The sequence below is a fragment of the Astyanax mexicanus genome, chromosome 15 (assembly GCF_023375975.1).
Source record: "Astyanax mexicanus isolate ESR-SI-001 chromosome 15, AstMex3_surface, whole genome shotgun sequence".
Classification (NCBI taxonomy): domain Eukaryota; kingdom Metazoa; phylum Chordata; class Actinopteri; order Characiformes; family Acestrorhamphidae; genus Astyanax; species Astyanax mexicanus.
Genome location: NC_064422.1, coordinates 31681133 through 31706645, shown reverse-complemented (window position 1 = coordinate 31706645; position 25513 = coordinate 31681133). Strand labels below are relative to the sequence as shown.

At 36.8% G+C, this 25513-nt stretch overlaps 1 protein-coding gene across 2 annotated transcripts; it reads left to right on the top strand.

Moving 5' to 3' along the window:
- The first annotated feature begins 201 nt into the window (after positions 1-201).
- entpd1 (ectonucleoside triphosphate diphosphohydrolase 1) lies at positions 202-25432 on the top strand. 2 transcript variants are annotated; one of them, XM_007259206.4, is made up of 10 exons: positions 202-375; positions 17467-17594; positions 19007-19124; positions 19333-19483; positions 20443-20602; positions 22106-22318; positions 22414-22665; positions 23267-23374; positions 23501-23638; positions 23873-25432. In XM_007259206.4, the coding sequence occupies exons 1-10, from the start codon at positions 360-362 to the stop codon at positions 24080-24082; spliced, it is 1494 nt and encodes a 497-aa protein (XP_007259268.3). In that variant the 5' UTR covers positions 202-359; the 3' UTR covers positions 24083-25432. The 2 variants fall into 2 exon arrangements, with proteins under 2 accessions (XP_007259268.3, XP_022524656.2); XM_022668935.2 differs by lacking the exon at positions 202-375 and adding an exon at positions 12533-12634.
- The last annotated feature ends 81 nt before the right edge of the window (positions 25433-25513 follow it).

Sequence of the window (25513 nt, the reverse complement as noted above, 5' to 3'; positions counted from 1 at the left end):
ATGATGAGTTACTCTTTTCGACAAGGGTTAAGCACAACAGCGATGGCATTATATACAAGGCGATGAGACAGACATAGTGAGCAAGGGTTTGTGAAAGTGACAGACAGAGCAAGAGAGAGAGAAAGAGAGAGAGAGAGATAGAGAGAAAGAGAGAGGGGAAAAGCTGGCGGGAATCCCGCCCACTCACACTCAAAGCCCCCGCACCCCCCACCACTGCCTTATAAAGGACCTCAAGAATGGGAAAGACCTGCTGGCTGGGAAATACAAGCCAACCAACAAGAACACCAAACAGAAGGAGACCCAGAAAGAGCGTCTGAAAGAGTGGAGAGAACAAGAACGGAATAAAGAAAGCTGCACAAATGGATGATCAGCCAGGTAGGTCAAGCTTTTTTTAGTGTGTGTAATGTGCTCTGATGATATACAGGAAGACAAGCTGTAAGCTTTTACATGGCGGGAAAGTGGGCTGCATATAAAGCAGGCTGAAGTTGTGCAGAGTCAAATTACTCTGGTCCAGATGGCTTACAGATGATTTCCAAAGGAACCATTGATGTGGAGAATAAGGCGGTTATATACAGCCGGTCAGAGCATGATTTCATTTGTTTAATTCATGTCTGGGTGTGCGGTTTTTTTTTTATTTTTGCTCTGACTTCCTGCGTTGACTGATTGATTTGCTTGTTTAAAAGTGTGATAAATATATCAAATTCAGGAACATGTGGTTTTTGCTGCACTTGTAAATTGCATGTGCGAATACAGCCCTTAAATATTTACACAATTTCCATACAAGACCCCAAATCCAAACAGGTGGAAAAGATCTTTTAAAGTGTGCACAACAGTGCCAAAAAATCAGAGCATGCAGTCAAACAAGCTGGAAGCTTCTGCAGGAAAAGTGGCTGGGATGACTTGCACCTGGCTATAAGACAATCAGTAAGATGAAAAGAGAGCTAAATGCTGCCTCACTGCATGTCTGATTTAATATTGAATTTCCATTATGGAAAGCTCAGAAGCTCGACTAATGGAGGTTACTGGATCCCCCTGAAGGAAGACATGATGTACTGTCCGGCACGTTAATATGTCCATACTTGGCTTTTGGTGCCGGTCCAAGTGATTCTGCTGTTGTGCTTGGAGTGCTAAAGCACATTTTGAGAGTACAGTGCAAGGAAAGACCGTTACATAACCCTGAGGCTTGCTCTGTGAGTGCATACAAGCCATCTGGAAACGGAGAAAGCCAACATTACAAAACAATGGCCTGGCAGTGTTTCCCAAACAATGTAGCCATAAAAGTGCAGACGGGTAAAGAAAGTTTTACAACTTGCCTAAACTCAGACTAACACCCAGAGAAGTCACAGTCATTCTCAAACAACATGGACAATACATTTGAGAGCCTCTTTGCAGCAGAAGATTCAAAAGGCTCTTATTCTTATGCGGCAGGACGGATCTGGTCACTCATTCAGTGCCATCCACCACCCTGTCCACTCTCCCCATCAACAAGCCCCCCCTTTTTACTGCACTGGGGAAACCAAACTTCCTGTCGCTGACACAACAAGGTCCGTGTGGACGTTCCTTATTATTCCAGTCATGTGGCATTTGAGGAAGTCCCTCGAAGGACTATTATAGAAATGGGGCCTTGGTGATTCCCTTTTTTAAAGGGCTACTTGCCACAAGCAAGGCCACTCTCCCCTCTGCAAGGAAGGAAACACAAACAGATGTTTAAGCCTGAACGAAAACACAATGATTACATAGCTATTCCCCATCTGCAGAAATTTCTGCCTTATTAGTTCATTAAAAAATCTGGTCTTGGATAAAAGAATGATTAAGGACTGTCAAATAAAGAGACAGTGTTATAACGTCTGTGAATTATTATCAGCCTCAAAAGCTTAAAAGCACAGCTGAATAAACAGAACTCATGTCTCCTATTGGCAGAGTCACTAAGTAGTGAAGCTGCAATGTGAACAAAACTGCTCTAATGTTAAAACAGCAAAGCACTTGCCTGCTCTATATCTGTACGGTCTGAACAACTAAAATGTGATTCTCCCGCACACACACACCATAGTACTTTCCAGACAGCCACATGCTACACCATATCCACTCATTTTCATTTACACTTACACACTGTTTGGGGGTGCACACCTTAAGCATCCCCAAAGTCCACAAGCATTTTGAGTCCCACCACCTCTAAAAATAAGATTTGGTGTGGTCCTTTTTTAAATGAAAGTATGTTTTAGTTTTAGTAGTAACTGCACGGTCAAAGGTTTAATTCCCTAAGCCGGAAGGAAGTGTGGGCCGGTAGAGTGAAGGAACTGTGCAATTTCCTGCGTTATCATTCAAGGCTGAGTTGCCCTTGCATGAGGCACCTAACCTCTGATTGCTCCTCGGCTGCTGAGGCATCTGCCCACTTGTCTGGGTGTGCGGCCAGACTGGGACATTCATTTTGAATCTACATTCAACAACACATTTATTTCATTCACTATCATTTCCCCTAACCCCAAATCTACCTCTAAATCTAACCTAACAAAACATAACAATTGTTTAATCCGGTTTTAAATCTAGACCAAAGTTTCACCAAATAGTTTGTGAGACGTTTGGGGGTAACATGCAATAGATCAATCATCTTGTCACTTGGGTGTAGCTGCCTGGATGCATCCAACACTTACCAGCAGAAGAAACTGACATGCTTGCCCACTCTGTGAAGACGCGCAAGTAGGTTGTTTAAGTAATAAAACAATGACATATACTTTGTGTTAACGTACAATAATATTATTTTATTTTATATTATATGTATTGTTAATGTAAAAAGGTGTGCACAGTGACAATTCACTGCCAAGATCGCATCTGTGTAGATATATTCACTAACTTCATAGCTATTTAATCGACACAGGCACAAGGCTGTTGGCAGGGTGTAAGATAGCAATGAGCAATGGAGTCCTGATGTGTTTGTAGAGGACAGCTGCACGAGATCACACATGAATTAGAAACTGACATGTCACATGCACCCTGACTGTAATCAACATGTGATTCAAACCTACTGAACTCATGAGCAGAAATGAAAGGTTTGGTTAAAATGTTGCTGAAACAACTAAAATCTCGGTTCAGTCATGTCTATAAATAGCTGACAATATGAAAATAACAATGTATGTTTTCTTGATATGACAAAACCCTTTCTTAGTGTTCACCTGTTAGACAATGCACAATGACTACACTGTAAAAAATAATTAAAATGTGTGGTTTAATACTTGCAACTGTAGTGTCACAATGTATAAGAGATTGCACATTTTATGGTTAAGGTAAAAAAATGATTCTGCATTTTTCTGTATACGTTAAAGAATATTTTCGGTTTTAACACACTGAAAGAGTATTTTAATTTAAGTCATGTATAAGATAAAAATGTATTAAATGTGTTAAACACAGTCTTTTACTCTTATGGTTTAAAACCAGAATCTATGGACATTTTTACAGAGCAACTATTGTACCAGATGACAATATCAGAGCTCCAGTGAAACATCTGGCAGTAATAGATTCACAGTTGCCTGGTTAAAAGACTGACAGCAGTTAACCATAAACCATGCATACTCTAAATCACAAACATAGGACTATATTGAGTTATTTTAGTGCTTAAAGTGGTTGGTTTAGATCAGTAGTCCTTTGCCCTGTGCATTTCAGTGTTTTAACTCCTTCCATTATAAATAGCTAAGATTCCCTTCCTGAGTTGAAGTGTGAGGAAAAACATTACAGTGAGCAGGGCAGAGGGTAGTCCAGAACTAGGGCAGGAAACATTTTATGAATTGCGTTAAAGAGTGTGGAATCTCTATATTCTGATGTGTGCACAGAACAGTAGCAGGTGGATGGGTCAATGGATAAAGTCTGCCAAACCAAACAGGGCAGGATATAAAATGCTATTGTTTTATTATGGCTAGGGCATACATTTCAGGAAAAAAAAAGAAAGAAAATGATTGTAATCACACCCAGCATTCCTATACTCATTAGCAGCCTTCCTATTTTCATAAATCAAATATTTTAAGTGATAAAAGCTGAACAGAAACGTAACAGCTCATAACAAGAAACATGATTCATGCAGACTTTACCTCCCAGGCCTCCCCAAAGAACATTCTCAGGGATTTGTGCAATGTTTGATGTCTGCTTTTGGTTTTGGTTTGTCGCAATAAGTAAACAGCATTTGTTTAATAAATGTTTTGGGAGTTGAAACATAAAGGAGTCACTGATCCCTGATCTTGTTCATTCTGAGAAATCAGAATATTGGAACTTATGCTAAAACCCCCATAAAATGGTTTCTGTCTACTGGGTGCATATCACTGAAACCCAAATGTTCCTTTTTTACAACGCCAATATTGTTTAAATCCCAACAAGCAGCTGAATCCTGCACCTGTCTATGTAAGTTGACATTGTTTTAGTTGTGATGTCACAACAATTAATTAATTTATGTATGACTGCTCGTTCAGCCTGCATCAAATCATACTGGACAGGTAGACAGGCAGGCAGTTGTTTACTTGAAAAGGGTAAAAACATTGCCAGAGTGAGGCTAATGACTCTAGCAGATCTGGCATTCATCCACTCCACAATCCAAAAACCTGAGTGAACGTGTGTAAGTGACAGGAAGAAAATACCAGCATCTCAATTTACAGCAATTCCCTCTGTCCTTGAATATTCGGACTGGCAAGCTTCATCTAAAGGGAAACATTAATAATAGATAAACTCATATTTAATAGACTTGAAGATTAAGACTGTGTCTGAGCCCTGAACATTATCGGGAAATATATTTTAAAGTTGGAGGGCTTTAAAAGAAAGTCTCCTCTTCCTGATGAAGCATTGTGAATTCTGGGAAATACTAGGAAGCCAGCACCCTGTGATTTAAGAAATCAATATTAGCTTAGCATAAATTCCGAAAAAGAACACCGTTACAATTTTTTTGAAGAGATGCCATAGATGTGTTCTTATGCGAAGGTTCTTTAAATCTCTAAAAAGTCCATCACACTGACACATATCGTTTAATATCATGGTTCCTTAGGAAACCAGAAGCAGCTCTTCTATGGTGTCACTCATTGTTACTGAATTCTTCTTAGCACCCATGTAGTACTCATGTTCACACATGGTGTTGCTATAACAGACAGTCTGTTGCTATCTGATAGATGTGGGGAACAATTACATATGCTGTTCCTGGCTGTCAGCCAGCAAATATCTCTCTGCAACCTTCCTAATGATCCAGACATTCAAAAGAAGTGGGGGAAAAAAAGAGTATTTTTATCTTAAAAGCAAAGTGACAAAAATAGTACGGTTTGATTCGACTGAATTTAGGATGGATCCAGTAATGGACTTTGAATAATGACCAGTCTTAATATACAACACCAAACAAACTTCCTAAATGGGCTTCATAGAAACCAGACAAATATTATACTGTTCTCTTGGGAAAAGAGTCTTGTTTAAAGTCAGTGTAACATGTGTTGCTGGCTGTTGAGACAAAGCCATTGGGCTTTGATGACATCATGGAAAGAGAGAGAAGTGTTGCATGTCTAGCTCTGTCTGCCCTTATTAGTCATTTCACAAGTTAGCACTACAAAGACAGACATGCTGACTTCCTCTGACCTAAATGGGCCCCCTAGAAGCCAAAACTGGGGCAAGGTCTATCTGCTCTCTGTTTCAATCTCTGAAATGAGATTCACTAAAGTAAAGATTTAGTAGTCTAATCAGAGAACGCTGATTAGCTCTGTAGGTCTCTCTAGGGACGTTAGCTTCTGCTGTCAGACCTCCTGGTTACCTTAGCTCTGTAATCAAATATCATCACCACACACCAGATATAGTACATTTGCCATAATTACAAATGAAATAATTACATTGTTCTCATTCTCATTTAAACTGTTGTTCAATGAACATCTTGCACAGTTCAAGCTCTTTGTTTGAAAGATAATGGAAAAAGCTACACCAGGCTTACATCATAAATGTGACCATATGCATTCACACATGGTCGACTGTTTCTGCCTTGCTTGGAAACACATCAGAAATGTGTTTGTACCAACTTGTCTGCATTTACATGGGAAACCACAAAAACACGCACTTCAAACCTAGGATGATCACAGCAGTTCACTCCTAGATACATTTGAGCTGTAAGCACAATCTCTTGCCAGTGTTAGACAGTAACATTCCTTTTACTGTAGGTAATTCAAAGCCATTTGAAAAACCACCCTTAATCTTGTGAGACTTCCTTTATATCCTTACACAGGTTCAGTCTGGCTTTGTCCTGACAGTGATATCAATGTCTGCAAGCTGAAACTGCCTGTTTGGGGGCTTTTCTGACACTGAAGCTGTCTCTATTCTGCTCCTACTGAATACGACAAGTGCTGTATTTCCCAGCTTGCTCAGTTTTTTCTACACAAAAAAACTAAATTTAACCAATTAGGTAATTTAACTTTTGTTTTAAAAGCGCCTATATCATGCTTTATCTATCCTTTTTGAAAGATGCCCTAGAATGGATATTCTGAAGGAGGATATTCTGAAGCCCAGTGGTCTCTTTATTCAAAAGGAAATCCTTAAAATCCTTAACATTTTCATACACCAAGCCCAGACAACCCATCTCTCTCTCAACTCACAGGATTTTTTATATTGATTTCATTGTATTCCTAAATTGATATCATTGTATTCTCATATTGATATTATTGTTTATTGGCCTTACTTAAGCATTGTTTTAGAGCAAACAATAAGTGACAGACATAGTGCCACAGCAGACATATAAAACATGTTCAAAACAAGTACATACTGTAATGTCACATTTGTCAGTTTCTTTACAGGTTAGACATAAGAATAAATAACAAGCATATACTAAATGCCTTTACTTATTTTAGTGAGAACAACATATAAGGTAAGTGGTGTAAAGACTGCAGAAAAAAAAACTCTTTCGAACACTAAACCTGGGACACAGTCTTTTGGAGAATATGGTGTTGAGAATAATTGCAAAACTGGGAAGAAAGCACTTTGCCAGATTCAAGACCATTCGAAACAGGTTGCTGCAAGAAGGTGCAAGAAAAATATATAATATCAGACATGGTCGCTTTAAAAATGCCTTTAGCTATTAGCTCACAAAACCACCAGAGTGGTTTCAAATTCTTTAAGATGTTTTGGTAAGTAATTGGATAATAAAACGAGAATAAAAAAAGCTTGCTGAATTGGACCTATAGGTATGATAAAAAAGCTTCAGTTATTACAACACTAGACTAAAACACTTGACACGCATCTGAAACAGTGCTCAGACACAACTCTCTTGTAATGATGCACAGCTTTTTCAGCCCGACATCTGGATTACTGTAATGAGCTGACTGCAGGCTGCACACTAAGCTTAAAGTACATAGCTAATCATTCAGGCTGTCATTAAGATAATTCTACTATCATGAAAACATGGTTTTGATACCTTGATCTTCTACAGTCTCTCATAGCCACAAGACTCATAATGTCGTTATTTGTTAGATAATGTGCATTCACGGTGTGAATACTGATTATGTTTATTATGTTAAAAAAATTATATACACATTTGATATATATATTGAGCATTTATTACATTCTGGTGCAGATTTAGTCTAAAGGGAGATATAATTATCTAGTTTGCTATAGTGTTCAATCGGCGATATAAGTGACATAATAAAAGAAGATGATAAATCCATTTATGATCCGAACAACATTTAATCCAAACATGAAGATCTGACACCTAACACCTAGGTTGCGGTGGCCGTTTATGATTGATCAGCCACATGTGACACAAACACAGCACACCTAATCTTCCTATTACAAATACACTAACCATACCATACACCACAAGCTCTTCACAGGGGGTCGTCAGATAGACATCTCCCTTCATCAGTGTTTCACAAAATTATGCTTACAACACCTCCGAAAGGGTGATAATAAACAACTTAATAAAACGTAACGTATATCTGTTTTCCAATTAACAAGTCTGTTTACTTTAGCTTGCACCTGTTAGAGGCCTCTATCATACATCTGTAGTAAACTACCCAGCTGCTTTCATCCATGGTTTCTTACATGACAATCCATTTTGTGCACATTTGACATTATTTTCAGTGTACATTTCTGTATATTATATTGTGGCGTGGAAGAGGAAGGAAGACCCGTGAGACTCATGCTGAATGCTCAACAGCTCCTTTTATTGAACCGGCTTGCCACTCACTCACAGTCTTTAACAAGACTAAGAGAGCTAAACCATCAAACCACAGAGCTCAAATAGCCCAAAGGCCACCAACCCAGCTGTGTGTCTCCCAGATGGCAGATCCAGAGTGGTGCCCACCCTCTCGGCTCTGAATAGTATACTAAGTGTTGCTCTATGAACAAAACAGAACAGATTGAAAGGACTAAAATTGTTTACATGTTATAATAATAGGGAGTATATAAGGAAGAGAACGTTGTGTGAAAGAATATGTAACTGGCACTAGCCAGAGGTACACTGATTTGTTGTTTTAAAAAGACATATATCATGCTACGATGTGCAAGCAGTTTAAAAACCAGTGTTCTGTAATCCTGTTACTGGAGAACTGCGTCTTCACATTTTGGATCTGACCTTAATCTACCCTTCCTGATCTAATAAAAGTAAGGACTGCCCATGCAAATCCTAGATGGGCTGAATGGGTTGTGTTGAGTTGTGGGTTTGAAATTGAACTCTACAGGAAGGAAGCTCTTCAGGAAAAGAACGCCTATACAAACCACTCCTCTGCATTATGCTGTAGCTACAATAATACGGTCTGGCTGAATTGTAATGGTCATACTGTAATAAAAATAATAATACTCTACTCTTTCAGATTGAGAGACTTAAGCTAAAATCCACATCCTATTTTTTTTAGCTTTTAATTTTTCCCCTATTTATAATATTTCTGATTGTGGCCACATCTTGTGCAACATTCTATAGAAATAATTGTTGAAACATTCCAAATAACTTCAATGAGAGCAGGTGGAGCTGGCCTGCTGCGATGGTAAGTGATCGTTTAGTGATTTTATCACTATGTACATACTTGGTGTGTGACTAACAGTCAAGAGTTTTTTACGCTTTTGCAGAACTATGCAAAGTTAATACTTTATCTACCTCTTTTCTTTTGGGCTGTTTACAGAAAGACTAAGAAAAAATATAATCCCCTGGGATTGCACGACCACAGGCAATTGACAGGATCAGCACAGACAAGCCCACAGATGATGCATCATTTCTTTGGTGCCTGGTTTTCTTCGGGATGCCACAGCTTCAGTCTAGTCTTTTCATTCTTAGAGACAGGACGTAGAACAGCTACTGATTTACCATTAAAGTGCCTTAGAATTAGGCTGCACTTTGGCTAATTGTTGAAGAGAATGGATTATGTAAGAAGAACTTTACAGGGAACACTGGAGGCATTACAGAACTGAAGCTTTACGAGGGTGAGTGTATGCGCCTGTCTTCTGTTTCAGAGTTTAGCCATAGCACATTCTATACATAAACTTTAAACAAACATCAGTGTGTATTAGAGACACGTTTTGGCGTTCCCTAAATCAGATAACTTGGCTATTTACAGCAAAGCAGCAGGTCAGTTAATGTAGTGCAAGGCAAGTTTATTTGTTTCCACTGCTGTTGCTGTAGTAACGACTTCCATTTCCTGAAGCTTCAAGCAGAGCACTAACAATTAGGCCAGGGAAGAGATGATGTGTTTGATCTGGCAGTGGGGTCTGCAGTAAGGCAGGGGGGGCACAGAGTTCTTGAGGAGGTTACTTTTCCTATAAAACACATTAAGTGATGTGATGGGTCATGGTCAGAAGAATATTACAGAGCTTGAGTATACACACTACTCAGCTCTGGGGATGGAAAGTTCTTTTTTTAGATAATTTAACTGTGCTTCCTATGCTTGCTCTTAACAATAACATTGTATGAGTCCTCTTTGGAAATCATCATGTAAAGTATGTAAGCACTTCTTGTTGCTGGGTGCAGCCTTGTAAACATAGAAAGAGAAAGTAACTTATAATTATTATCTTTGCCCAAAATAATGACAATAATCACAATTTTTACTGTTTTCATGATATAAGATTTACAATAATCGCATTGAAAGTGCTGTAATAACATTGGTAATAACGGAAAAGCCAAATCGAAACAGAGGCAGCTCTTCAGACTGCAGACTTTGCTCACGTGATATAACTAGGCTGCAGGCAGACAGAGGTAAAGCCAGTTAGAGTAAGGTAGAGGTCCACAGTTTATTTAACACACCAAACTACTTTATATCCTGGGAATGAGTGCAGCCAAGCCAAGGGCTGAGCAGCTTTAACTAATTTAGAATATTTGTTTTTGTCATGTTTTTTCATTCAAATCAAGATTTCTGTCCATATCATACCTGTCTACCATCAGACTCACCATATTACTGTCTTACCTTTTTCATGTACCAACTTTAAAACCTCATATTTGATCCAAAAAATAGATGCAGTAAGAATCCATAAGCTTCCAAAAAAGGACCTATGACCACGGTACACAACTGAAAACTTATTTTATTTTAATTATTATATATGGCAACATACCTCAGGTCAAGCTGATCGTACTAAGGAGTGAGATCCACATGTCCAAAAAAAATAGCCTGGAAAAAAAGGAAATTGATGGTAAAAAAAAAATAGCAGAACAGAAGGCATATTGAATTATGAGCAGGGCAGTACTGAGAGGGAGGAAGGCAGTGATAAGAGCACACTGCTGCCTGTTATTGTTAAATGCTTTAAAGAATATAACAGTTTACACACTGTTAGTGGCTTTGTTTCAGGCACCGCTGCTTGTGTGACTGATGCACTGTAATATAAACATAACCTTCCTGGCAACCTAAGGGGTAGCCTTGAAAGAAAAAAATAACTGCCGCATTAGTCACCACAGCCTAACAGTATTTCAGTGTTTCTCAATCCTGGTCCCTACACACTTCAGAGGATTCCCTGCCTGCAAGTCTGTGCACATATTATGAAAGATACTGTAACTAGGAATGATCTGGCCACAAAACATCATATCATGTCAACAGGGCACATCCTCCATCTGGAATAATTCTAGCCAGACACAATTAAAATCAGTACCACCCACTGTGCTGGTCAGTGTGGGAGGTAATGGCTTCTATGATGTATTCCCGGTACACATTGTAAAACAATTGTAAAGTACAGCAAAGTATTTTTACCCAACAGCTTTCTCTAAAAGCGCCTCAGACGTCGGGATCCGATCACTGCTGTGATCAATTTACGAGTTGGCAAATTCTTTAGAAGTGTACTTCACATCAAACAATCTGGAATGACTGTTTGGATCCTGATGCAAAGCATCAGTTTCCTGTAACTAACATAAATAAGGAAACCATTAATTCTACACTTTGAGAAGTTCTCTCCAAATACTGTGAGAATGTTTCAATGAAAAAACAAGAAAAGACAAAACAGTGTGTGTATACAAAATATCAGTGTGATTTATTTTGTTATATAGTGATTATCATGCCATAGCTGTATTTTTGTATAATTTGTATAATTTGTATAAATAAAAAATAACATTAAAAAACAGAGGGGGTTCGGGCAGAGAATATAAACTGTACTGAGAACTGAGTAAGTGAGCAGCCCTTAACCTTCCCCTATTGTGTTTCTGTCCACAGCAATGTGTGTAGTGCATTGCAGTTACAAATGATTGTCAACACTGAAATTATAAGTCAACAATTTTTATAATAAACAATTTCTGATATGTAGACTTATTGTTACAGCCCTAGTTCTTATTATATTTAATTATATAGCTTCCCAGTATATTTTATTAGCTATCCTGCTTGCAAATCTGAGACTGCTACACAGCTCTGGAAAAAAAAAGAGTAAGAAACCACTTTATGATGTTTTTCATTGATTTTACCTAATTGAAAACCTCTGAAATATAATCAAGAAGAAAATGGATGGTCACAGCCATCAAACCAAGCTGAACTGCTTGAATTTTTGCACTAGGGGTGGCATAAAGTTAACCAAAAGCAGTGTGTCAGACAGGTGGAGGAGATGATGCCGAAACATAAAAACTATGGATAAAACCAGAGTTATTCCACCAAATATTGATTTCTAAACTTTATAAAAATGAACTAGTTTTCTTTGCATTATTGGAGGTCTGAAAGCGCTGCATCTTTTTCGTTATTTAAGACATTTCTCAATTTCTGCAAATAAATGCTCTAAATGACGATAGTTTTATTTGAAATTTGGGAGAAATGTTGTCCATAGTTTGTAGAATAAAACCACAATGTTAATTTTACACAAACATATACCTATACATAGCAAAATCAGAGAAACTGATTCAGAAACTGAGTGTTTTTTTTTCCAGAGCTGTATGTGAATTAATGGATAGCTAGATATTAGCCTCATTAGCTCTGGTGTAAATCTAAAGGGGCTAATTCTGGGCACCAACCCTGTATTTGAGTGATTACCTACACTCAGAGTGAGAGAAATTGTGAGGAATTGGCGAACCGTTCATGTAAAGCTAATATTTAACAGCAGAACAGAGGCAGTGTTTGTCCAGTCCGGGTTTCTGAGGAGCTGCTGAGCTGACCCCTCAGGGTGGAAGTGAACGAAACGCTCTTCCTTCCTCTGATGGATTCGCCTGCTTCACACGCTTCTTCCGCCGGGAATGACCAGCCTCTGGGTAAAAGCGCGGTTTTACACATCCTGTGTCCTGTACCTCTTTCTTACTGCGTCTCAGTCCCAGACAGTGTGTGTGTGAGAGTAAGAGAGAGAGCTTACAGAGATGTGTGTGCTGGGAAAGGCGCATGTGCTGTAAGAAGTGCAGACTCGGGAATGCAGGCGTTCATTCAGTCCAGTCTCAGTTTAGTAAACTTCTTTAACCCTTTTACCTCCTTCAGCTATTTTCTCTCCTCAGTTGTGGAAGAGCTGCTGTGTCAATAGCTATATAACGTGCTTTTTTTGTGTCTCTACAGAGGTTTCAATTTCATACCACCACTTTGTAACAGTACACTGTTTAAGATTTATTCTGAACACATTATAACAAATATAGAGGAAAGTTTAACCTTTAACCTAACCTAACTTTAAAGCACTTTTTCGCACATTGCATTTTGCTTGTTCAGATTTGATATGCAAGTTAGTTTCATTAAAAATATTGGTTAAAACACAATAAAACTAGTTTACTGTAAACCCTGTAAACTTAATATTGGTGTTTTGGGTTATTTATTTACATTTTGCTCTTATTACTTTTTTACATTTCATTTTCCCAAACCTGCAGGAACCCTTATTTAAGTTTACTGTAGAATTACTGATATATGAACAGCTAATTCCTCACTACTAAAGCCACCAGAGAATTAAGCCTTTAGTTTCATGTTTATATTTTTAATTCCACCTTAAAACAGCGCACACGTTACATTAAGTGCTTTAAGAGTTTTAAATAGTTCTGTTTAGGTTGTGCAGAAATGACAAGCTGTTTACAGAAAACCTGTACTCACCTGTAAACACCTGTACTCCTAAATTAATGTTTTGTTCCACCTTAAAAGCTGAATGAAGCCTGTGTGTCGCCACAGCAGCACTTAAGGTGGAATGCTAAATTTAAAAAATATAAATATTCATGTGAGTAATTTACTGAAGACAATAAAGTGTGTTTAAGAAAAATAGACCGCAGCTACTTACACATAGATGCAGGTTCTACTTAAATGGAAAACCCAGTGCATAACTTTTCTCTCTTTTTCTCTCTGTTTTGGCTGTGGTGTTTATGTTACTGTCAGGGCAGTGGAGGTGTAGGTGGAGAAATTGGCTGTGTCCCTAAAAACCTCTACGTGCCTCTTTAAACCGCGCGCACTTGTAGGTCTCTCGCCCAATAGCACTGCGGGATGTTGACGTCACCAGAGAGTAGACTCTTTAGGAGCAGTGCAGGGCGCAGGGGGGGATTTGGGACGGGGCTGTAAATACTGGCGTGTGAAGTATACTGAGTGAACAGCAGCTCTACATAAACTCCTCGCCTAATAACAAGCTGAAAAACTAAACGTTACAAAAGAGCGAGGCTGCTATAAGAGTGTTTTGATATCTCTGGTGTCTTCTGTTGTCTTTGGAGCAAGTTATAGCGAGCTGCAGCCAGGGTTGCCAGGTACAAAAAAAGCACACCTCCTGTTTTAAATTTTCTCCCACCACTGTGTAACAAGCCGAGTTTGCCGAGAAACCCACAAACCTGGCAACTCAGTCAATCAAGAGTGCAATACAAATATTAATACTAATATATTAATATACTAATAATTAATACTAAAATTTAATACTAATACATTCACAAATAATATAGAAATAATAAACATACTTATTTGCATTTTACATATATATATATATATATATATATATATATATATATATATATATATATATATATATATATATATATTTACTGTAGCTGTTTAGACATATTTCAGTTTTTTTTTAAATCAAGGTATTTCCAGGTATTCCCTGTTTCACCCTGTCATTTTCGGAAAAACCCTGCACCTTAAAGGAAGTAACCTTTGATATCAGTGACATCACAACACAGTTTTATTTTCAAGGCACTAAAGACACTTGCCACATCTTCAACAATTAATAATACTAATTTCACTTATATTTGCTTCCAGGCTTAGCTGAGGTAAAAATTTCGCCATCCACCCTGTCATTTTTATTAAAATAATTTTAGAAAAATGCATTTTTGAAACAAGACAAAATCATCATGAATAATTACAAATAGCTTGTCATGAGGGTGTGGACGCATGCATGACTGATAATAAAAAGTGAAAAAATGTAAAGTAATGAATCAGGGAAGATAGTTCTCAGGAGTCTGAAATCTTATAAATGAAGTCGTAAATCATTTTTAAGTGCCAAAACTGAGGCATATTGTTCTTTTAATGACCCTACAGCCTCTCCTGCGCCCCTGTAGCTCTAGCCAAATAATGATTTCTGCAACATGCACACGACCACTCCACCCCATCCCTGTAGTGCTCAGCTTAGGAATGTGATTTAAGTCTTGTCTTGTACTCTAATAGTCTGCTTTCAGTCTATAAACAGAGCAGAAGGGTCAATTTGTAGTGGATTCTAAAGTGGCTTACTCAATAGTGTACTCACAAGGGTTCGACTTTGTTGAAGGTAGCCCCTCTGTTAAACTAATTGTTGTTTTTTAAATTAGTGTCATTATTGGAATACTGTGCTTTTTGGTGTGGCATAACTCTAAAAATGCCTTTAGAATTTGTTTTGACTATTTATCATATTTATAAGACCTCAGACTGCACATAAATCATATTTCCAAGCTTAATTACCTTTTTATTTTTACTATATTTTATGTCCTACATGTGCTGCACAACAGGTTGAACAATGACAGGGTGGAGAATTGTAGGAAAAAATGACATTTAATAAAATAAATTTGCTTAGCTCAGTATTACGTTTTGAATTTTGAATTTTATGATGGACTTGTTCTGTTTCAAATGGTTTAAGGACCAGTGACAGGGTCATGGAAGCCCCACCTTTGCAATGTACAGGGGCTAAAGATTATGCTACTAATGTCTTGGTTTTCAGATACCACAGGTCCATGTTATGGCTGATCTGTAATAAAGTATTGATGGAATAGCTAACTTGGTAAGATATGTGGATTTTTAAAGGTATATTGTGATTGCCTAGGAAACCCACAAAAATGTCTGTTGCTGATAAAACAGTATATTTAAGTCCACCAGTGTGTAAAAGTGGTCTGTGCATCTTAATGTAGATCTAAACCAAGATCTACAGAGTTGGTTACTTGAGTAATCTTATCAGGTACTAGCTAATGAAAGTGTCATGCGAGCTCACACACAAACACACACACACCCCACACATATACAGCGTCCTGTGGTAAATCTGCATCTGACTGTTTTAACTACCTCTTACAAGTTCTTGCCCACCATCTTACTCACACGTTCACCTTAGTGTGAAAAAAGTCTGTGTCTGTGAACTTTCCCACGCTGTGATAAAGCTGTTATTTTTATGACATTATATGTATTGGAATGGACCAGTGATTCATACATCCTGTATCCAAAAATGTTTATGGATTGTTCTAATCAGTAATAAAAATTAATTAAATAAATTAAATATTTAGATATAGATTATTTTCATCAATAAAAGTTTTTAAACACTTTTAATTAATTAGTATTTCTTTGTACATGACCGAATCAAATAGAATTTTATTATGAACACACCAGTAAACATGCTTTCAACCGTGAAATTATGAAAAAATGCTAAGAATGCTATCTAGTTTAGAAGGATGTGGTACTCTGTGCCCTGATCATAAATGTAAACCTCATGTATCCTGACCATACTGCTCAGTCTCAAGAGCACAACGGTCATGGTGCATTTAGCTAAACTCATGGGCATGTGTGGACATTCAAAAATGTACTGAATAAAACAGAACCATATGTTTTTCCATGTATCTGAAAAAACTTCAAACATGTTAAAGAACCATTTAAAAATCAGTATGGCTCATTGAGTTTTCATTGAGTTATAACCCTAAAAATTAAGAATGAACAAAAGCATCCTAACATACCCAAAAGCCTTAAAAGAGCTTCATTAACACTGAATAACAGCAGACTCAAACTCTTTATTATCCAAGTGCAGTTTAAGATCCACAGTGAACTTACACAACAATCTGTTTTTATCTCCTGGGACAAACGAGCGCAGCCAAGTGCCAAAAAAACTTAAAGGGGCTTAATTTATCATATTTCACATTTTATTCATACTGTGCTCCCCTAATGTGAATACTTGTATTTATTGACTGTTGGCTATTGTACTTAATGTCAAGGCACCTTGTGTTTTGTCTTGCACTGTCTATTTAATTTCAGTGTTTTGTTGCATAGTATAACCCTGTTTCAGTATAAAGGATAATTGAAAATTGAATTGAATATAATATAAATAGTTAGATGATTAAAGCCAATGTGCTTACTGTTGCCTTTAAAAAAATAGCTCACAGACAGCATTCTATGGATCAGGTTTTCAGACAGAGATTAGACCTTAAGACCATAAGGACCCTAAAGTATATATTTCTTTCTATGAAAAATCTTCATTTAAAATACTATACAGTCCGGGACAGACCTTGTATGTATGTATACTCTAGTCTCAGTGTGATCTGCCGGACGAGGCAAAACTAGGCTTTGTCAGATCAAAAGCAGAGCATCCTCTTGAATAAACAGTGGAAAGCAGCTGTAAGTGATAGAGGGGAGAACGGTAAACAGTGTGATGGCTCCTACCTTGTTTGATTTTCCACGAAGCTCACACTTGAGTGTTTCCTGTCTTTGTCTTTTCCTCACCTATTGTGTTTAAACTAAAATTCTCCAAAATTACATATCATTTATTGTTGCTCACTTTGGTCTCTGTCAGTATAAATGATGTGATACTTTTTAGTCAGATTGTTGAGTTTAAGAGTCTTTAAAAATACTGTTTAGTACAGCCATGCATTAACAGCTGAACTGAGTCTCTTTTTCTTCTCACTGTTTACCTTAGAAATGAAAGCCAAGAATCCCTGGCACCGGCCCAGAATAATCTTCATCACTGTCCTTTTTGTCATTGGAATCGTCTCAATGGTGGCCATTGGAGTAGTACAAAACAAACCTCTTCAGCAGAAGTACAAGGTACACTCTAAAGCAAATATATTTCAAGGATTCTTCAGTAAAAGCAAATGGTTTATACAACCATGAACACACAAACATTCAAGAACCATCATTTGTCTTATTGAATTCTACTTTAGTAATATATTTTTTCATGTATGCCACTCTACTAAATAATTAATAAATAAAACAGTCAGTTATTATATTTTATAATACTTATTTGGTTCTATACAGCTTAGAAAAGGAATAAACCTTATATCATCGTTATAGACTGCATTTATACAGAACCAGTTAGAGTATGATAAATGTTTTTAGGTATGATCATTAAGGGATAAAAAATTATAAAAGCTTTTTTTTTTATCAGATTGATTAGATTCATAGGTTGGTCACATCTTAAATTATTGGTAAACAAAAAGATAAGAATTTACAGAACCAAAAAATGTCTTGCTTAACCTTAAAAAATACAAGCCTTATTAAATAATTATTAATTAATTAGATATGGTTTATCCTTATGGTCTATTTCATTATGTTTATAATAATCAGAAGTATAATCATTTTATGCTATTAATATACACAAAAACGAGGCATTTGACTGCACATACTCTTCAAAACAAAAATCTGTGTTCCAGAGTCTACTCTGCAGTGAAGGTTAGTCGGGTCCTCAGTAGAACTGTCCTATGAAGATTCATTCTCAGTAGCTTGTTGATCATAAAGTGGAACAGTCTAACGGGGCTTTGTAGTGATGTCACATACAAATGTCTTGTGATGACAGTAATCTTGTACTCTTGTACTCTTTAATTTTAAAACAAACTCTGGGTCAAAATTTGGGTCCTCCATTTTCCATCATTTCTGTCAAATTTTCGTGGTGCTGTTTTTCTTTTTTCCCATTGCGTTGAAAATGAAAAAAATGAAGGATACATCAGTTGCATATTTCAAAACAATGACCGAAAACAATGACTGAATCTATCAGCTGTGTACTAAAGGAAAATACATGTTTTCATTATGTAGCAGCTGAGAAATTCATTTAGCCCACCTTGGCTACTACAGCTTATGCTTTGGAACAAACACACAATTTTTAAGCATGTAGAGCACACAGGATAGCTGCTAATTAAAGTGATTGCCATACATTTGCAATTGCTTTCTGAAATATGAGTAAACTTCCAAGTATTAGGTTTTTTATGATATACAATTGCTGGCATAGCTTTGTATTTATGTTCAGTATTTGTCAGTTTTCAGATTTGTAAAATATGTGCATATCAGTACACTTATTCAAATTCACACAGGAGTAAAGATTTAAAGCCAGTTACTTTAATGAAGAGAATGCTTAGACTCTTTATCACAGTTGACCATTCTGAGGCTTCATCCAGGTTTTTATTTGCTTTGTACTGATTCAGATGCTCTTTTTTATTATTCCATGTCTGTTCTTTGCTCTGCAGTATGGGATAGTTCTGGACGCAGGCTCCTCCCATACATCTGTCTATATCTACCAGTGGCCAGCAGAAAAGGAGAACAACACTGGCATGGTTCAGCAGATGGATGCCTGCAATGTTCCAGGTACAGTAACTCTAGATGTAGACTGTAATTAAGCACATTTTACTCACCTTTTCGAAATTTAAAAGGTGAATAAATGTTAGATTTGGACATGTTTTGCTGAAGATCTCATTAAAATGTGGAATCCGTCAGTTAACCTGTAAATGCATCTTCTTCAATTTTGAGTTCTGATGATTCTAATCCTGCTTTGCATCTGACAATCTTTTTAAAGGCGTAGGGATCTCAGGTTACTCCACTGAGCCAAACAGGGCTGGTGATTCCCTAAAGTCTTGCATGGATAAGGCGAGGTCAATAATACCCAATCACAGGCACCCAGAGACACCTGTTTACCTTGGCGCAACAGCAGGAATGAGACTACTTGAGTAAGTGATCTGTACTTACTAAACAGACGGCTCAGCTGTGTGTGTTTGTGCATGTGAGTGAATTAGGGCATGTACTAAAGAATGAATAAAATATCTAGAAATGATTTATGTTGAGGCATTTGCATCTGGAGTCTCCTGAGTGCCAGAAAACTATTCAATCCCAAACCACGCCAGTGAAGAAGACTCAGAGTCAGACTAAATCGATATAGACAAATATTTGTGTGTTGAAACCAACTATTTGTTTCACTGTTGAGATGATCAGATTTTCAGCAATAGCAAACGAGCTAGCAGTTCCCTAAAACTATGACTAATTAATAGTTTTCTAAAATGCAGGGCCGGGTTGCAAATACAGTCATATGAAAAAGTTTGGGCACCCCTATTAATCTTAATCTTTTTTAGTTCTAAATATTTGGGTGTTTGCAACAGCCATTTCAGTTTGATATATCTAATAACTGATGGACACAGTAATATTATAGGATTGAAATAAGGGTTATTGCACTAACAGAAAATGTGCAATATGCATTAAAACAAAATTTGACTGGTGCAAAAGTATGGGCACCCTTATCATTTTATTGATTTGAATACTCCTAACTACTTTTTACTGATCTACTGAAGCACAAAATTGGTTTGGTAACCTCATTGAGCTTTGAACTTCATAGCCAGATATATCCAATCTTGAGAAAAGGTATTTAAGGTGGCCAATTGCAAGTTGTTTTCCTATTTGAATCTCCTCTGAAGAGTGGCATCATGGGCTCATCAAAACAACTTTCATATGACTGTAACTGTGATTTAAATATGTTTTCGCCCAATATAGCTATATATTTGTTATATTTTTATATTTGAATTCTTCAGTTAAAATTGTATTTTTCAGTTACCATTATGTTCTTTATACTTATTGATTAGCCCATAGATAGAATGTTTTTGGCAATAAATGTGAATAACAGAACTTTTTTTTTAAGGATGGAAAATGCAGCTGCCTCAGAAAAGGTGCTAGAGTCTGTGGAGAGGGTCCTGCAGACCTACCCGTTTTCCTATCAGGGTGCTCGAATTATCAGTGGTCAGGAAGAGGGAGCGTTTGGCTGGATCACTGTCAACTACCTAAATGAAAGCTTAAGACAGGTATTTATCACATAAATCTTAACATCCATGGTAAATGTATCCAGTGTTTAACTGCATGGTTTCTTATATAATTACATTTTCTCATCCAGTTAAACAGAATTAGCCTGGTGAAAAATATATATATACTTAACTGTACTTAAAACATATTGAAAAATGTCTAAGTATGCTGTAAAACAGATTTATGTACTTACTTAAAATATATTAAAAGTATATTCATATAATGCTTTTTATGAAACGTTTGAAAGTAAACTTTGATCATGCTTTTTAAAAAGTACAAAGTAGTGTATTTAAAAAAATAGACTACTATGAAGTACGCTTTTAATGTAATTCAATATACTTCTAAAATACTTATTTCCAAATATACTTCTGTACATTTTTAGCAAAGTGTTACAACTGTTACAGTAGTTTACCTAAACTACAATGTATCATGTAACTTTTTAGTGTGCTACTTACAAAAGACAGGAACAAGAAGCATAATTGTACTCTAATATAAATATATTCAACATAAATTCTTAGTACATTTCTAATATACCTGCTGTATAATAGTGATACCGTTGTAATATTCATTAAATATATTCAAATTTTACTTTAAGCATGTTTAAAATATGGGGTTACATACATTCAGTATATGTTTGAATGTTACTTTAGTATATTTAAAATAGTTTCATTTTAGTACAGTTAAGTACACTTAGCACAATTTAAGTAAGACTTTTGTACTATTTTTATACAATTAAACTATAATAAGGACACTCTTTAAATACACTGATTAATAATGTGGCTATAAGTACACCTTAGTGCACTAAAGCACAATAATACTTAGTATACTTTAATCTACTTTTTTCACATTGTTTAAAAAGAAAATATTTAAAAATGACAGTGCATAAAATAAGGTAATGGACACTCAAACCATGGGGAATATAAACAGGTAAATTCATATAAAGCAATACAGAATTTTAATGAAAAATAATGACTAAAAAATGTAATTAAATAGAATGGGTAAATAATAAAATAACAAATAATAAAAACATCTATTTAGTTATAAGATTGATTTAAGAGGAATATTTTAAGGTGTTGGTTAAAAATGCCCAGTGAGTCTGATTCTCTTTTAATACTTTTCTGATAAAGTGATCCACAGTTTGGGCGTGCATGCTTTCTGTGGAGGACCCTGAGGGCTCATAAAGGGACATAACATGTCAGAGACTCAGTGATGTAAGATGTAGAGCACTAAACAATGTAGAGCTTTGTATAAAAGTAGATGGACTTTTAAATTAGTTCTAAATTATACAGGAACACACAGTTGTGAACTCTCAATTCCTGATTTGGGTTAAAAGTCTGACAGCAGAGTACTGAATTAATTAGCTGGAGTTTCTCTATTTACAATTTGAGAAAAACACTAAACAGAGCACCAAAATAGATCAGTGTGTACTTAAATATAGCATGAACCAGCTTTTATGATATAAATGTATAAAATGAGTGTGTATATGTATGTGTGTTTATGTGCAGGCCTCAGGCACTCTCGGAGCTCTTGACCTGGGTGGAGCATCCACTCAGATCACCTTTGTGTCTGGGCAGAAACAGGAGTCTCCAGACAATTCTATTGACTTCAGGCTTTATGGCCATGATTACCATGTATACACTCACAGCTTCCTCTGCTATGGGAAGGACCAGGTCCTGAAGCTTTCTTTGGCAAATGAAATACGACCAGTCCATACAAAGGTGAGATATTTGAGAAACATGAAAAGAACATGCTTTGAGTTCATGTCTGACAATTATACCTTATATTATGATCTTTTTATCGTTTCTATTTCAAGACAGAGACTATTGAGGTGGATGACCCTTGTTTCCATCCAGGCTACAGAATCAACAAAAACTTTCAGAGTGTCTTTAACAGTCCCTGTGTAACAGGCTTGAGTTATCCCGAGAAAAATTTCGTTCATGTGGGCTCGGGGAATGGAACGAAGTGCCATGCAGCAGTCAGAAAAGTCTTCAACGATAGTGGCTGTTCTTACTCCATATGCTCCTTCAACGGCATCTTCCAGCCCCGAGTGGAAGGACAGTTTGGGGTAAGACAACAAAATTTTGAGGACATTTAAGCAATAATACACAAGAGGGAGTGCTATAACCTGTAATATTGGCACTGCTGTGCTGCGGTCGTAGGCACGAGGCCGAAGGCAGAACCTTGACTGTATTATTGAGATTATACCACAGTTCCATCATCGCTGTTTATTGAAAGATTTTGAGTTAAAGAGGACGAGAAAATACGATATGTTTGGTTAAAAACACTCGACAAGTTAAAATAGTTCCATTGCTGCTCTGTTTGTAGCTGTGCTGTTTAAATTAAAAGCACTGCATCCTTGCTAGGTTGCCTGTATGTGGCAGAGTAATACATGGAGAGCTTCGGTTACAGTGCATTACCTGCTGATAACGGCACTCATAAATCACCTCTCAGCCAATTACATTGAGGGGTTGGAAATAACTGTGGTATAATAATGCATATTTGAACTTGTGATTGGTATAAAAATGACCGGACATAACATATAATAATTTTTTTTCAATTTCACATCTCTCCGGGGTACTAACATAATGGTTTATTGTATATTGGATACATAAAGAAATGCACTCATTCCAGCTCAAAAATGACAGGCATACATTGTTTGTCTCTAGGCATTTTCTGCTTTCTTCTTTGTGATGGATTTCTTGAACTTGACGACTTTAAGCTTAGATGCGGCTAAGGAAGAGCTGGGAAAATACTGTGCCACCCCATGGGAAATTGTAAGGCTTTATTCCTACGTTCCTTTTCTTTTCCTCTTCTTTCCTATAAATATAAAAATATATAAAATGATGTTTTTTTGACCTCAGATAATTGACATGAAACCTTATTTTAAACTTTTTCAACAGATCAAGCAAAACCACCCTAATGTAAAGGAAAAGTATCTTGCAGAATACTGCTTCTCAGGAACTTACATTTTGACCCTGCTGGAAGATGGATATAATTTCACTTCTCACAACTGGCAAGACATCAAGTTCATCAAGAAGGTGTGCACACTTAAATTACTTAAGATACTTTATAACAGTTTGTTCCAACAACACAATCTTTCTAACTGCTAGTTGCTAGTTAATTGGTAGACGTTACCAATATTGTTAACACAAATAACATCACAGTTGAAGTAATAACACACTTCCTCTCCTGTTCTATTGCTTGTGAATACCCCTGTGTCAGTTCTGACTGTTGGCTTGTAGCTTACATTCCATCTCCCTCTGTCTGTGCAGATTGGAAACAGTGATGCTGGCTGGACGCTGGGCTACATGCTCAACCTGACGAACATGATCCCTGCAGAATCTCCAGACACACCACCCCTGCCGTATGGCGGTTACGTCACACTCATGGTCCTCTTCGCCGTGATGATCCTTCTCCTTGGTTTACTAGCCTGCAAAGTCTTCCGCCGACCAACTGGCTCAGCCCAGAAAGAAATCATTTAAGATCCACTGTTCTGTGTGCAGAACGTTTGTTCCTCAAGAAAAAAGCCTACTGGACCAACAACCACTTTTGTATTTTAAACTGTGTTTTAAGAAGAACAGTTCAGAGAAAGTTTTGCATCGACTTTATACCTCATCTGAAGGAAACACAGGCTCAATATGTTTTTTGTAAAATATTTGAGAACCTGCTTAATTGGAGGGACACTGGAGCACACACAATATCCTTACATAACTGGATTGTAATGTATATTCATTTACTCTGGTTTTTGTTAGGATAGAATGAATTGAAGAATGCCTCCAGAAATCTCAGGAGTAGAGACTGTAACAGAGAAAATTGAGAGAGGATTGTAGATTGTAGATAGGTGTATATAAGAGTGGACTGGATGATAGCAGTTGAAAAATGAAGCCAATACTGTACTACATCTTCTGGCATATGGCTGCAGTACAACTGTAGAACTGGTTACCCCAATGCCCATTCCCATGTAAGTAAATGGAGCACGGAGGAAAACTGCACATCCATTTTCTGTCACTTTTTTTGCCAGTTCTGTGTTTGTTTGTTTTTTTAAAGTTAACACGTTTTATATTGATTATCTAGTGACTTTTCTAGGATTGTGGCGATGAGGTGATTGCAAGCTGTGGCCAAGTGCTAATACTAAATGTCTGATACCATGAACGCATACATTTATCAGAAACGTATTTCAAGAAAATAAATGCCACATTGGTGTACATATAAATCTGATGTGCAGTAAATTGAGCCATAATTTCATGGTAATCATGTAAAATTAAGATGGCAGTTTTGGCCATCTTTACGCTTCAAAACTTTAAAATGGAAGTAAACTGAAACATACTGCCCACTCATATATACCGTCTATGATTTCTCCTAAATAGTAAAGTACACTAATATACTGTATATTGTGTGCCTTTGATCATTTTGAAGAACTTGCATTCATTCTTATTCATAGCAAAACTTTTCTCAGCAATAGGACTGTCTGACAGGACAAAGCCAGTTAATGTAGACCTACAACTGTGTTATAACTGTATATAAAATACCCAGTTTAAAGTACTTATCTGTGTTAAATCACTATGGAAATTTCAGCAGGACACACCCACTTTATTTCACTGAATTTTGAAGAGACTCAGTGTGACATTTCTAATAGCGTTGTTCTTTCCAACTGGTGTTTTGTAATGTCACACCACAGTATGTTTAAACAGGATGATTGTTGCAAATGTCTTGTGTGGCACATCCATTTAAAATCCTGGTGTAACTGTCGGTGTTACTGAAGTAACATGTACATGGGACACCTTTTATATAAAATATATTTAAACAATAAAATAAACAGTGAGTTTATTTTACACGGCGTATAGGTGAGTATCAAATGTTCATGTTGCACATATTGTTGAGCTGTTAGTGTCCCCTGTGTCTATTCTAGGGGT

What these genes read in the sequence shown, in the direction of transcription:
- entpd1 (XM_022668935.2), top strand. Translation starts at nt 12,583, where the DNA reads ATGGATTCGCCTGCTTCACACGCTTCTTCCGCCGGGAATGACCAGCCT. An exon ending in TAAATGAAAGCTTAAGACAG is followed by an intron (nt 20,603 to 22,105) that starts GTATTTATCACA and finishes GTTTATGTGCAG; the next exon opens with GCCTCAGGCACTCTCGGAGC. An exon ending in ACATCAAGTTCATCAAGAAG is followed by an intron (nt 23,639 to 23,872) that starts GTGTGCACACTT and finishes CTGTCTGTGCAG; the next exon opens with ATTGGAAACAGTGATGCTGG.